At 41.4% G+C, this 14,307-nt stretch overlaps 1 protein-coding gene across 1 annotated transcript in view; it reads left to right on the top strand.

The window, feature by feature from the left end:
• Window positions 1-1,438: 1,438 nt before the first annotated feature.
• pid1 (phosphotyrosine interaction domain containing 1) overlaps window positions 1,439-14,307 on the top strand; it is a 31,126-nt gene continuing 18,257 nt past the window's right edge. Inside the window, exon 1 of the mRNA XM_035154209.2 lies at window positions 1,439-1,619. Within this exon, the coding sequence (XP_035010100.1) occupies window positions 1,590-1,619 (30 nt within the window). The 5' untranslated portion in view covers window positions 1,439-1,589. The remainder of the gene's footprint in view (window positions 1,620-14,307) is intronic.

Below are 14,307 nucleotides of genomic sequence, written 5' to 3'. Positions count from 1 at the left end.
AGACTTGGGAATGATGTGAACAGAACATTCAAACTAATCACGGTTTTATTGCCACCAGTCACACCGGTGCCGCCTGCCATGTCATTTAAGTCAGGATTTATGTGATCATTTCCATTTTCACTGCACTGTGCTGGCAACACGGGTCTGCATGACTAATATTCTGAGGCATTTGAGTGCTCTTTTAAATGTACTATATAATAATAAGGGTGGCTTTTGGGGTCCATCTGAAAAATCATTCATTTTCATTCATTGAATATGAAAATTGCATATGTGTGTGTGTGTGTTTTTATCACAACTCATCAGTAGCTTTAACTCGCTGCATCTTGCGCGTTTAAAGCCAGAGTCTGCGCAGGTGGCGAATGAGGATGGAGCCGCTTTAGCTCGACCAATTGTGAGTCTGTCTCAGCTGTCAATCATGTCATCATATAGCATCAAACTAACAACCATACTTGAACATGTTAACATAGGTCAGTATGATAAGAACTTCCTAAAAATGACAGAAACCAAGTTTGAGGAAAATGGATTTGACATGTCCCATCCACCAAAATGGAGGAGGAGGCGCGGTTTAGGACTTGTAGGGGAACAATCCACCAGGATAGTTTTTGCTTTGGCAAAAAATTTGAGAGAGCAGTCGTGTCATCCATCTTTATATCCTGTTAAAGAACCTCAAACCAGAGTCAAGGCCCGTTCTGTGAGGTCAGAGTTGGAGGAGGGATGTACCTGTCTGTGCAAGGGGAGGAGCTATGGAGGGGAGGTTGTATTAGGTGTTGGCATAACCAGCTGGATCCCTTTGTTTTAGACTATGCCCATGCACCAGTAAGTTTCTTTCAGTCTAGTGTGTCAATTTACACTGGTGGGAAGTATCTAAGTAAAAATGCTTCGTTTGTGTACTTTTGTCGATTTTTCAGGTATTTGAGGGGAATTATTCTTTTTATATTTTATTTTGCAATATCGAGCGCCATGACAGAATGTTGTAAATATTACTTTTTTGACGTGTTCAGCTACACGCAACATCTATTGCACATCTGTCTGTCCTCACATGCAGCTCTCCCTGAGGTTTCTACAGTTTTATTTGTCTGCTAAAAGGAATTTTATTTTTTTGAGAGGGGGGGGTAGTTTTCCCTCACTCTTGTTAAACTCTATGAGGCAAGTTGTGATTTGAGAATATGGGCCATAAAAATAAAAATTGATTGACTGATTAATTGAGTAAAGAATATGTGCAGTTTGGCCAGCTCTGCCAGTGTTAGCATAATGTGCAATGTGTGCAGATGTGAGCTGAATTCCACCTCAGGCTCAAGCCAAACTTGGCACTGCCTGCTCGACGCCTCGACTTTCCCACAGCACGTGAACGCAGCATGTGGCTCACCGTCACACAACAGCACGGGGAGCAGGCATAGGCTGGGAGCAGGCAGCGCCACCTGCCGGTCAGCCCTTTGACTGCAGCCAGGCGGAGCAAACACATCGTTGATTGTCGAGCAGTCCGGAGACTGGAGGACACAGAGTGGAGCCGTGAAAGCGAGCAGATGTGAGCCGGAGGACTGGAGGAGAACACGCTGCAGTACAGACGGAGAACCTGCGATCCTGCGAATATGTGGCAACCAGCGACGGAGCGATTGCAGGTAAGAAAAGTGTGTGTGTTTGCGCGCGCGTGTTTGTGTGTGTGAGAGAGACGTGTATTGTCGACAGGGCAGCAGCACAGAGCTCAGTCCACACTCACACACTGTGCATGGCTCCAGCCTGGAGACACCTCAGTGTGTGAGCAGCCACAGTCTTTCGCTCGTCTTCTTTCTGGAATCTGTCGCTATATTATCGGTGTCTCAGTACGATCTGCTCCTCCCGCTGCATTTTAACGCACCTCTTCACGTTACGCAAGCACCGTGGGCACCGTGCAACAATTTGCACCCCCGCCTCGTCCCCGTGACCATCCGCCGCTGGAGGTTTTCTCCAAATGTCCAGTAGATCCAGATGTGCAGTGGTTGTTTGTGGCCCACAGGCCTTTTCCCCATCCGACACTGTACCTTCACACCAACCTGAGTGCAACTGGAGGCCTCCTCCTCTTCCTCCTCTTCCGTTGTCACTCTTTACTTCTCCCTCACGTTGCCACATCAGGATGCTCTCCCTCCATTAACCTTGCAAGGAATCACATTTTTCAGTAACCTGTTAAGAAAGGGACACACACACACACACACACACACACACACACACACACACACACACACACACACACACACACACACACACACACACCATCGTTAATGACACGTAGTTTGATATCCAGGGGCAAGCCGCGCAACGAGCCTGGCTTCACGTCTCCTGCACGCGTAATGCTCTCCAGATGTTCGGCCTCTGGACTGCCTGCCAAGTGAACTTGCACAATCCGCCCCCCCCTCCTGCCCAGGCGTCAAGAAGATGGAATCACGAAGTATTATTAAAACCGGGAGAGGGAGTCCCGGTGTGTCCTCCGGTGTGTCCTCCAGTGTGACGTTGGGGGCCGATGTAAATGACCCCATAAACACACACACATATACCAACACCCTCCACGAGCCTACTCCTTTATAAATTGGCCTATAACTGGTTATGACCAACAATCATGCTTTATTTGTCGCCTAGCAACTTCCAGAGCTATCACTCTAGTAATGCAAGGTTCTAGAACTTGTAAACGAGCTGCTATTGGATATTCTGTTTGTTGAATGCTGTTCTGTGGTTTTTGGATAGGGTTGGGGTTAAGCCATTGGTTAGGGTTTGGCTTAGACCATGGGTAAGGGTTGGGATTAGACCATGGGTTAGGGTTCGGATTAGACCATGGGTTAGGGTTCGGGTTAGTACTTGGATTAGGTGTTAGTTAGTGTTAAATTCTCTTGATGAGTCCCTCTGCCTCATCCGTCGACTGGCCAGTTGAAATGGGGGCTGGCTGTCGCATGTCAGTCAATAGTTTGGACGATCAGTTGGTCAAGACATTATGACCTCGAGGAGCTATTTTAGAGGGTAGTCTGAAGAATTGTTTTTTGGGGTTTCAGACCAAGGTGGTAAGGATTAGGCATTATGGTTGGGTGATTAGGCTAAGGGCCAGGGGTCCGAGTAACTGCTGTTCAACAACATTGTAAGGAGTTAGTGATGTGATGCTTCATATAAGTAATGATATTCAATGACTTGCAAACTAAAGAGCGACTGACATTATAAGCTAACTTTGGAGAAAATGTGACTAATTTAAAAATATAGGGTTAGGGGTTAGGGTTAGTTTATGTTGCCATTCAACATAAACTGATACAATCACTCATTATGCTGTTATTTTTTATAGCGAGCACAGCATGCTGTTTAGATAAATATGGAGCTGGAAAAGAGCTTTAAAATGAACCATTTCTCTGTGACCTATATTAAAGGAGATATGACCAGTCAAAGGGTTCTCCCCCAAAAAGTGCTTCAAACTGAATGTCTGTCCAAATAGGTTCACTAGTTATCCTGTATTTCTTCACTGGACATTGGTGATATTGTCGCAGTATTCAGGTAACTACTTGCACACATTAGTGCTCCATAAGAGTGTTGGATGTTTAAGGAGTAAGTGCACATGTTGGTGTATTCAGTCTAATCTCTGGGATCCTATCTGACTAAAAGCCATCGTCAGTTAATGTGCAGTCCTGTTTATGAATCCCTCAAAACTTTTAAAACTTTATGTTAGCAACTGTAAACTTGCTAAACCTTGAATATCATGTATTAGCACTACACTGATTTCTCGAGACTCCTGCCAAAAGGCAAGATGGGGAGCTTCCAAATTAGCATATATTATCTCTATGAGATTGAAAATAATTGATTTTTGGATTGTTATGTATGTTAAACTTGGAGGAGTCCGAGGTTTTCTTAAATGGGGCATTCCACCATGAAGAACTGTTTGGTAAAGTTCAGGAGTGCAACTCTGTCTGAAAACTGTTGGAGGGTCTTTGAAGAAAAAATAACCCAGATGATGTTACCATGCATTTATGTCATATAGGACTCTCACACTTGCAAATAGTGTTCATGTCCACATCCAAATTTGAATTACTACTGTGAAAGTCAGAATTCTTTATAAACTCTGGTCTATCTGACTTTGTGTTTCCTAACTTAAAGTAGCTGGAAATTGAGCAGAGGTTCCTCATGTCAACCAAAGATTGAGAGAGCAATCTAGGGCTGTGACAGTGACTGCATTACCGCGGTTACCGCTATGGGATGCCTACCACGGGATTGAACTCACTGCCATTTTTTTTTTCTGGTGAAAGTTACAGGAGGGTATATGGTTTGTGTGTGTGTGTGTGTGTGTTACACAATGTATGAGCCAAGACTGGTCGTAGGGGGTAGTAGAGTGTATATGCTGACAGTGCTAGAGTGGTTAGCCACAGCCACGGGACATTCCATGAACGATAATCAGAGTTAATAATCACATTTATGAAACATGCAAAACTGCGGTATTACGGTCAACAGCCCTATTGTTAACCCCAAACGTCATGGACATTGTGTTTTATTGTCAGTGCACTGTGACCCTCTCTTGACCAACTCTTATCTTGAATTGACGCAAATCAGAAACATAGGTATTACGAGGCAGGCTGCGTCCTGGGAGAGTTATATTCTGGGACATGTAGGATCCTGCTTTATGGAGGTGCGATACTAAATGTATGAAAGGGAAAAAGTAGGTTTGTATGTTAAAAGAACTATTTCTGTTGGTAACCAACACTTGGCTCACATCAGTGTAGCTCCTGGAGAACAGCTGTGGCCCCAAAACGGAGAAGGAGCTTGGCATGTTTCTGCTGTACACAGGAAAACTGAATGATGAAACACTGAATGGCAGTGTTTAACTTGATGGATGACTTGGTATTAGCAAAATGTACCCAGGCTACAATAGAAAGCATGAATAGGTCCACATGGACTGCCAGGATCTTTTGGATCAGTGAAAAAAAGGTTCTAGTTTAAAATAATATGTTAAAAAAAGGACAACCATTCAAGTGGTCATTAAACAATATAGTTACCTGGCCATTTCCTGCTTAGTAGCCATGACGACCATCCTTTCAGCTTGTATCCTTTGCCTCTTCTGATTCAGGAACGGTGGTGTTTTCTGTAGCTGAATCCGTAAGGTGGCTGATGTAGAATTTACTCGTGTATATTATGTGTTGTTGTGTTTTGTTGTTTTCATTCACTATGGCACCCGTCCACACTTGTGCTGTCCTCTGTTGCCATAGCAACACCTGATGTCTTGCTGCATTTGTGTCTCACACTCGGTAAGAGGAGGATGGGGGTTGACGGAGGCGGTGGGGGTGAGGAAATACAGGTCATGGTGTTGGGAGTTACGCAGTAAGGGTGGAAAACTGCTTTTACACTGAAAATTAAGGGTGTTGTGGAACCAAACTGTGTTGCGGTGTGTCGGTGATGCATTTTGCCTCTGCTCTGTTTTTCTCTCTTCTTTGTCCGTCCTTTGTGTCTATTTCTCCATCCATCCTACGTCTCGCTGACCAAATCCCTCCGTCACTTTTAAGAGGCCACTTTAGTTTAACGACAAATTGCACAATATGCGGTGATCTGCACACAAAATCACACACGCATATGCAAGTTTACTTCCTTTTTGAATATCCCGAGGGCTAACTTGTATTCTTTTCCTGCTGTCAGCAGCTCTTTCTTTAGCAATGGTTTCCACTTTTGATGCTTTAATGTGTTTGACACTGACAAACACGGCTGGGCAGACAAAAAGATGTGGAACTGACAGTGCAGAAATAGCTGACTGAGGTCAAACAGTCAAAACCAGCCCCATCTTCATCTTGTTTCTGTGGCCCATCTCTGCCTTGCTTTATTTGTTTCTATGTCTGTCTGTCTCTGTCTGTCTGAGGTGGCTCTGCAGCCTCAGCTATGCTGTTGAGACTGTGGCCTCGGTGGTAAAAGGAAATCACGGCAGACCAGCACAATATTGTGTATGTGTACCCTAGTACCTCCACACCAGGATCACTACCGTGCAGACTCTGGCTACAAATGACGTCAAAAGCGCAAGATGGGGCCACCCGTATCTGGAATATTTTGAAAACAGTCTATGGCCAGTATGTGTTATGGTTACTACCTTTCTCACATCTCCCAACTGTCAGCATTTTGTTATGTTCACCCGAGTGTTAAACAAAGGTGATTATTTAATCATTCAGAAAAAATAGGAATTCTAAAGAAATGATTCTAGTCCACATTCGTTCAAGTATGACCTTAAAGAGGTACAACTCCTTTTTCTCAAACGTTCTTAGGTTTCTGATCAATTGTCAGTTTAAAGAGTATCAGTTGGTAACTATTTAGATAATTTATTTATTGAATTTTTAAGGGGCCATGTCGTTATCTCATACCATCTTAATGAGTCTTTGTGATATATTGTGTCGTGGTCAAAATCCTCTTGCAGCATCTGAATTTGGGGTTTGTTTTGAGCACTCAACTGAATTATTGTGACTCTCATCCATAGACTCTTTGTTTTGTGTTGTTTAGGTAACCTATTAGCTGTAATGTGACTAAAAAAAAGCTCTAACATTGACATGCAATTTAACATGCAACTGACTACAAGACTTATCAGCACCAGTTAGTGGTGGCTGAGATTGCCTCTTATGGATAGAATACAGACATTTAAACCGTAAGGAGACATTTTTTCTACAAAGTGTTGCATATTATGAACATACTGTACTATGATCTGTCTGACAGTGGATTAATAATGGTACACATGTAAATGGACCATTCTTTTTGACATAGTGGACCATGTTTTGTCATTCGTAGATCCCTTTTCGCATCCCTTGAATATGTGTAGACAATTTAAGAAGTTGTGGTGGGTTCATTGTTTACGTCAAAGAGACTGCCAGACAGAGATTGCTGTCCCCAGGCTCTGAGGTTTGGGTACTTTAATACCCACTTTGCCCTACAGAATAAAATCCACCAATCATAACATATGATCATCGACCTTCTCCCTCCTACATGCCCTAACGCTCCAATCACAGTTTAGGTAAAAGGAAAAACAGGTTTTTGCTTTGCATGGGGACCTCCCACAGTCTTCCCAGGGTTGAACCCATTCAGGCAAATTTCCTCTCGTAAACTGTGCCAGGATCAGAAGGGGTGGCTGTAAACACATAGAGGGACAGCCGAGGAAGTCACACTGCTCAGTCCTTCACCACACAGGGAACTGGAGGGGGAATCCTACTTCTGGCTTTAGGAAGTAATTGACACCACATGCAGGACAAACCTCCTCCTGCTCCACCTGTGAATCACAGCTCACTCCCTCAGTATACAGAAAGAAGAATATGTTGGTGTACGACTGGGGTCTGAGGTACAAACAAGGGCCGGATAGAAAAATGACGCATGGTTTTTTAGGCTCAAAGTAGAGTCATTGTTTGGAAAGACTTGTTTTATTGATAAAACAAACCCTTTTTTCGTGAACAATTCGTCTGATATGTAACTCTAACATTTGTGCTGTTTACTCACTGGCAAATGGCACCACTGAAGAAATAAGTCATTCTACGGTCTCCCACTGACGGAATATTTATATGCGGCTTGGTGATGTTGCTTTTATTTCTGTTGTTTTAAAGGTACCCTGTGGAGTTTTTGGCCACAAGTAGCTCAATTGGGTAATGTTTATATGACTTTATTCCCCTCTGGTTAGTGGCTCGTGAGTTCACTCACGGATGCATGAGATGATAAACATTCCTGCCAGTGGTTTCTTAATATGCTGCTGAACAACAGGTGGCAATAACAGACCAACATTCGTAGAAATACACCACCAGAGGGCACGGAAGAAGACTCCTAGCAAGCAACAATGCGAACAATGCAGGTTCCAATTATTATTATTTTTTTTTTATATTGGCTTTTCAAACATTTCCTGAGGAAGAAAAAATGCTTTCAATGTGTTTGTGGGGCCTCAAGCATAAACAAAATTAATCTCGGTGTGTAATACTAGATCTAAACCGTAGGAATGCTACACTGTGGAAACCTTCCCACCAGGTAAAATACCAATAAAAACACTGGTGTTACTGATTACTCCAGACGTTTTACAAGAAGTGACCTGTGTCAGCTTAGTATCTGTAGAGTGCTTATGCTTTGATCTTTAACGTTAGATTTCCCTGTTGGCAGCCTTACTCTTGTGGTGCACTTGAATGCATGTAGATTAGAAGCGTTACCTTCAGATATTGCCACCTTCATCAGAGAAAGTTTGCAGATTCCCTCAGTAACATCAACAGGTTCCCTTGAGTCATTTGACTTCAATCCTAAATGTTGCCAAATGGAAGCCTTTGCATTTAAATTTGGCACCAAATCCTTAGTCTTGTCGGTCAACTCTTCTTCCATCACATGATACAACTGTGCTTCCCTGCTGCTTCAATTTATATTTGTATCTTCTGATTACATCTTGATTATGAGTATTTTAACAATTGGAGGTTTTGATGAATGTGGGCTGTTTAAGGCTGTCAAATCAAGTTTGAACAAACTTGATATGACATGGCAATTTCATTCCAATACATTCAAATACATCGATACAGGTGAGCCTGCAGATTTGTTGTTGTTAAAGAGTAAGGCTGTTGCCATATGGTGTTAAGCCCCACAGTGGCATGTGGGAGTTAATACTCCTGCATGCCACGTCTCAAATGTTTAGTGTTGTGATTGTCCGCTTAGGATGGCTTTGCTTGCTAGCGTTCTTAATTTTCATAGCAAAACAACGTAACATTACTGACTTTCTTTACTGAAAGGTCAAGAGGGCATTCAATAGGTCAATTGTTAACCAGTGAGCGCCCTCTGTTGGATGATGAGGCAAACTACTTCAGTCTGATGAGCTTGTAGACCGTATATTTTGAAGTTGAAAACTGTCATTACAGTTCAAACATTAACTTTTACCCTCATCTTCGAATGCATGTTTGAAGTTTGGTTAAAAAAGTGGAACGGTGGAACCATTGGGCAAGTCATGTAATTGGTGGGTGTCTGGACACCATCGTTAACTGAAAACTCCAAAGGGCACCTTTAAGTTTTGCCACAAGAGGTTGAGTGGGTGCTCGATGCTCTTTCTTCTTTAGTTGTGTATTACTGTCAATAGAAGGATTTTCTAATTTACCACTGACCACATCGTGATATTTTGCTCTTTCTTAAAGCTCTATCACACACTAATTGTCATGGTTGGTCTTCTGACCACATTGACCAACCATAGTGTGGTTGTGGGGAGAGAGGGATTTCAGTTGTCAAGCCCAGGGTGGTGGTGGTGATACAGAAGTTGATGCATGAACCAAACATTTGTACTGACCACAAAGCAGTTGTATTTGTTAAGCTAGTGGTGATTTACTTATTCCCTACAGTTTTATGGTTCTATTCTTATCACCATATATCACAATACCTTTTCTGTCTACATGGAAATTAAATGATTCTGATTTTGGTACAAGTCTGGCTCCAATATCAGGCTGGTGCTTCTCTTTTGAAAATGACAAGATGAGATGTAGAACAGATGAGCAGATAACAAACAGATTTCCTACTGTTTTACTCCCTGCCAGCACCCAACAGACCTACGACATCTGGTTTAAAGCTCTGCAAAGTCTTTCATCTAGTGTGTCTGGGTTGCAGAATGCAGATGTTGCGCAGGCAGGTTAAAATATTGTTGAGAAACGGTTTTCGACTTGAGGTCTGCGAGCTCCCAACAAATCTTTATATCACTTAACCATGTTTTGAGCTTTTAGGATAAACCAGTAGCCATTGACGTATCCAAGGGGTGTATATTTTATTATTTAATTTTCAGACACAGAACATCTGCCCATATTACATCCGCTGGCTTGTGAACATTTTTTCCATCTGTTTTGTACAGTTTTGCCATGATAAAATCCCCATAATGCCTATTTTGCGTGTCTCAGTAGATGTGGCAGAGGTCTGTTTTTACCCTGCTATGCAGTGCATGAGATTGACCTGAGAACTTCTGTCCTGTAAGAATGCTCCCTCAGGGGGCCAGAAGTTTGACTTGCCATCTGTGACCTGTTAAGCTCATCACTGCGGGAGGCAAACTGCAAAAGACAATCTGCAAAGGCTCTCGACTCGATTTCTCATGCACGTGATTGCTCACAAGAAGTGTTTTCCTTGATTTGCGTGCTTATAAATAAACAGTTCACGAATATTTACGCGTAGAAACTTTGAGAAATGATATGTAACATTGGGTCTGTTTTGGGCTAAAATCCAATAATCCAGAGTTGGAAATATAAGTCGTTATCCCAGAAGTGAAGACATATTTCAAATATTGTGCGATGTTTGTAGTTTTTTAATGCAGGCCTTGAGAGATGTAAATATGAAAAACTGAAATGTTATAAAAGTCACAATGTTTGAGCTTTGGCAGTATAAGGCCTAAACTTTTTTCCTCCATAAATAAAGATTAATTACATGGACACTGGCAGCAGTGCATCAGTGTTGATGCTTTTTGATGCTGCTAAATATGTACAACTATGTTGTTTTGACAGTAAATGTCATAATTGGTTTCCAAAATAGCAAATGCTCTGATCTGGTTTACAGCAAGTTGGAATATGTAAAGAGTGGCAGTAACAACCTTTAAATGATGAGATGGAATGAAAGTGCATGTGAATTTTAAAACACATGGACTCTATTATCTTTACAACCATCAGCACTTTTGTTGTTCAAATGTCAACTGAAGAAGTTGAGTGTTGCTATGTGAAGAAGTCAATTCATTGTATAATCGTTTTTTGGATCACTGGTCATTATAAATCATTCAACTTTAAAATGTACATGCACTTGATTATTTTTAATAATTTCTCATAAATGATGGAAATAAACCATAGAGACGTGAAAGTACATGTTTTGTTCTGTGTAGCCCAGCTTCTTCATAATAAAGTGTATCTTAGCACTTCGACTGTTGTGATGGAAATTTGACCTGGTGAGACTTCTGAAATAAAGAGATTAGAGAATCATAGTCTTTTAAGTATACTTTATTCCTTGCAAGGAAGGTCAGACAATCATACAGCATGTGAAGAGCATTCTGCAGAGGGGATGACAAAGAGACATTTGCAGGCGTGTGCTTTTTATGCAGATGCAGTGAAGAGATGTGTGTGTGTGAAGAGTTGAACTACGAGTGTGTGTGTGTGTGTGTGTGTGAACTATTTGTGTGTGTGTATGTACAGTATGTGTTTGTGTGTGTATGTGTGTGAACTGAGTGAATAGTAACATCCCAGGAGATAAGACACAAACACATGCTGAAGGCCTCCTGGCCAAGCCAAACCCTGACACAGGTTGAAGGCCTCTTCGAGGTCTTGGTGGGGGAGACGAGCACAGTCTCAGATTTGTGGCCCTGATGTCACCTTTGCAGTTACACAAACAGAAATAGTATGCATAAGCAGAGATAATATATAGTGTGGTATAATGGTAAAATGTTCCATTACACTGTAGAATGAAAACGGATTTGTCTGTTAGGGTTTGTCTTTTTAAAATTGGTAAATTGGCTGTTTGAAAATAGGATGTGTCACATCTCATTCATTGTCTTGAATGCTCACTTTAAATCCATCAAACTGGGGATCCACTCATGTGTGGACTTTGGAGACCCCTCAGGTCCTTCTGTGACACGTGTCAGTTGCTAGGATGAACCAGCTGTTGCCAAACACCTGAGTTATAGCTACACTGAAAGCTCTGTAGCTGTTTAGTAGATCAACAAATATTTGAATTACAACCAGTTAAATATTCAACATTTAGAATCTTTAACTTAAGTCAAACATTAGCTTTTTTGCTTCGTACCTATGGAGATCAGACCCCTTACTGTTAATCTAAAAACAGTATTGTTTTTTATAATCCTTGTGAGGAACATTGGTTTTCTTATGACGGCAGTCATTGTTTAGCATTTAGATCGTAAGTGTAGACACAACCTTTGTCTTGTAACCAGCTCAGACATGGTCTAGCCCACAGCAGCCTCACGGTGGAGACAGAAAACCTACCCGGGTTCGAGTTGTAGTCAGAAATAGAATCAATAACAGCAGTAACTTGATGAGGAGACTGTTGGGGATTGAGAAATAAAAACATTAAAATGCAGTGAAAATATTATGAATAGAATTCCAGCTTTACCCCACGAGTGGCCATCCGCTCAGGCTTTTGCTCCTGGTGGGGGGTGGAGGAGTCGGGGAGCCCACCACAGGTCTCCAAACACCCCCCTGCCCCCGCCCCCTAAACTCCGTACTGGGGCCAACCGCAGGAATGTGAGCCGCTGTCAGGAAGCTGTAAAGTGCTGACGCGGAGGTCAGAAAGCGTTTACACACATGTGGCTTTACTTTCACAACTCCATTTTACTTTTTCGCTGATTCCCCTTCATCTGCTGCTTTTTTTTCTTGCCTTATCTGCCTTTCATGCCCCCCTTTCTCTAAATTATTATTAGAATTAAATGAGGCATATTAGTCATGCTACATAACATGTCATTGGTTTACACATATGATGAACACAATGCCTGGCAAACAGGATCCAAAACATTTGTTGGTGAGGACAAAGATAAGAATACAATTTCAAAACAATGATAACATTTTCAAGGATGAGTCAAAGTATAATTATTATTATTATCATTATTATTAGGATGATGGTAATAAAACGAAAGGCTATTATTTTTCAGATACATTTTTGCAGAGCAATATATTTTAATGTAGATTCTGATGTAGTGGAGTTGAATTTAGAAACTGGACACCTGACTTGTGTTGTGAAGTTGATTGAGGATGGTCTACTTGGCATCACTGAACCAACAGAACAGCAAAGATTGATGATCAGCTGTATTGGCAGGATTCACAGTTTTCATCTTCTGAATATGTTGACCATCTGTTCTGTAAGAAAAGGACATAGTGCACGTCCAACATGGAAAAACTGTTTCGAAGCACCAGATAGGAAAAAGTAAAATAGTGAATGGGAGCATTTATAAAAGTAATCTGTACTTGCAGAGGAACGCCACATCAATGTATTTATTCATTATTATTATGTTAATTCCACATTTCTACTACAGCATTGTGTGAAAAACATTTTATTCTTGTCAAAACCACCTTGCTTCTGCTTGGAGTTGCAAAGTCAGTTAGGACAAGATATGTGGTCCTTCCTTTTTGTTGGTAGAAAGGGCTCCATTTGAAAGAGGTCCTCCAGTGAATGCAACCCTTCCTTGGGGTATTGTTAGAGTCGTGAGTCGTGGTCGTGGTGGTGCATTATAGTCTGTCCGTCTGTCTTTACAGGACAGCAATGTTGACCTATCAGACCGATACTCTGACTTTGACCTTGGTGCCATCAGCAGGTTGAGGTCTTAGTTACCTCAGCCAAGAGGGTTATGTTTTCTCCCCTATTGTTGTTTGTTTATTGTTGTTTTTTTTGTCAGCAGGATAACGCAAAAACTACTAAACAAATTTCCACGACGTGGGCCAAGAAAGAACCCATACAATTTTGGTATTTCTCGCATTTTGAGTGACATTTTCACAGATTTCCCATAGAATAATTGATGGATCTTGATGGAAAGAGGCATATTTAGAGGATTGATAATTTATTTTGTGCATTTTGGTGCAGATCCAACTAAAAAATCTGGATCTAGTGAATTTAAACCTGGTTTCATTAGAGGAGTTTTGGGGCATGTTTCGAGTTATACGCTCTAATGAGTCTCATCCTAGTTTTTTTACTTGCATTTCTCTTAAAAGTTAGTGATGAATTACTATGAAATTTGGTTCCCACATAATGAATTCTAATGACTTAAGTGATGCCAGGTCTTTTCCTCTAGCACCACTGTGAAGATGACATTTGTACTTTGTTGCTTAAATGGATTACTGTAAAATTTACCACACACATTTAGATCTGCCTCAGGATAAATTGTAATCACTTTAATGATCCTGAGTTTTCATCTATTGTCAAAATTAGTTTGCAATACTTTGCGTCATGACCAAAAGTATTGAAACTACTGACATTCCCCTTGACTCAAGTTGTTCTCTTTTGCTAATTAGCATGTTAAAGTAAGATGATGAACATGGTCTTAACATAACACCTGCTTGACATCGGCATATTAGTTTTGGCATTTTGAGCATTTAGCATTAGCTCTAAGGTCAGTATCACAGTGATGCTAGCATGGCTGTAGCAGACTGTTGGCAATAATAAAGGTGAGAAATACAGGGATTGACATACAATAACCATGAAAATGAGAATCAAAGCAGTCCCCGAGGCAGACACAGATAGTTACATTTCTTCCACAGACTTATTATACAAGAGCTGTTAAAATTGTGTTGGCACCTGAAGAAAGGTCATCCAGAGAAGCTGCAAAGAAAGAAACCGACAAGTGTCAGATTGCTGTTAGAAATATTAGATTCAAAA

The sequence above is a fragment of the Hippoglossus stenolepis genome, chromosome 4 (genome assembly GCF_022539355.2).
Source record: "Hippoglossus stenolepis isolate QCI-W04-F060 chromosome 4, HSTE1.2, whole genome shotgun sequence".
NCBI classification, from domain to species: domain Eukaryota; kingdom Metazoa; phylum Chordata; class Actinopteri; order Pleuronectiformes; family Pleuronectidae; genus Hippoglossus; species Hippoglossus stenolepis.
The sequence above is the reverse complement of the archived record's forward strand: the minus strand, read 5'-3'. Positions and strand labels throughout refer to the sequence as shown.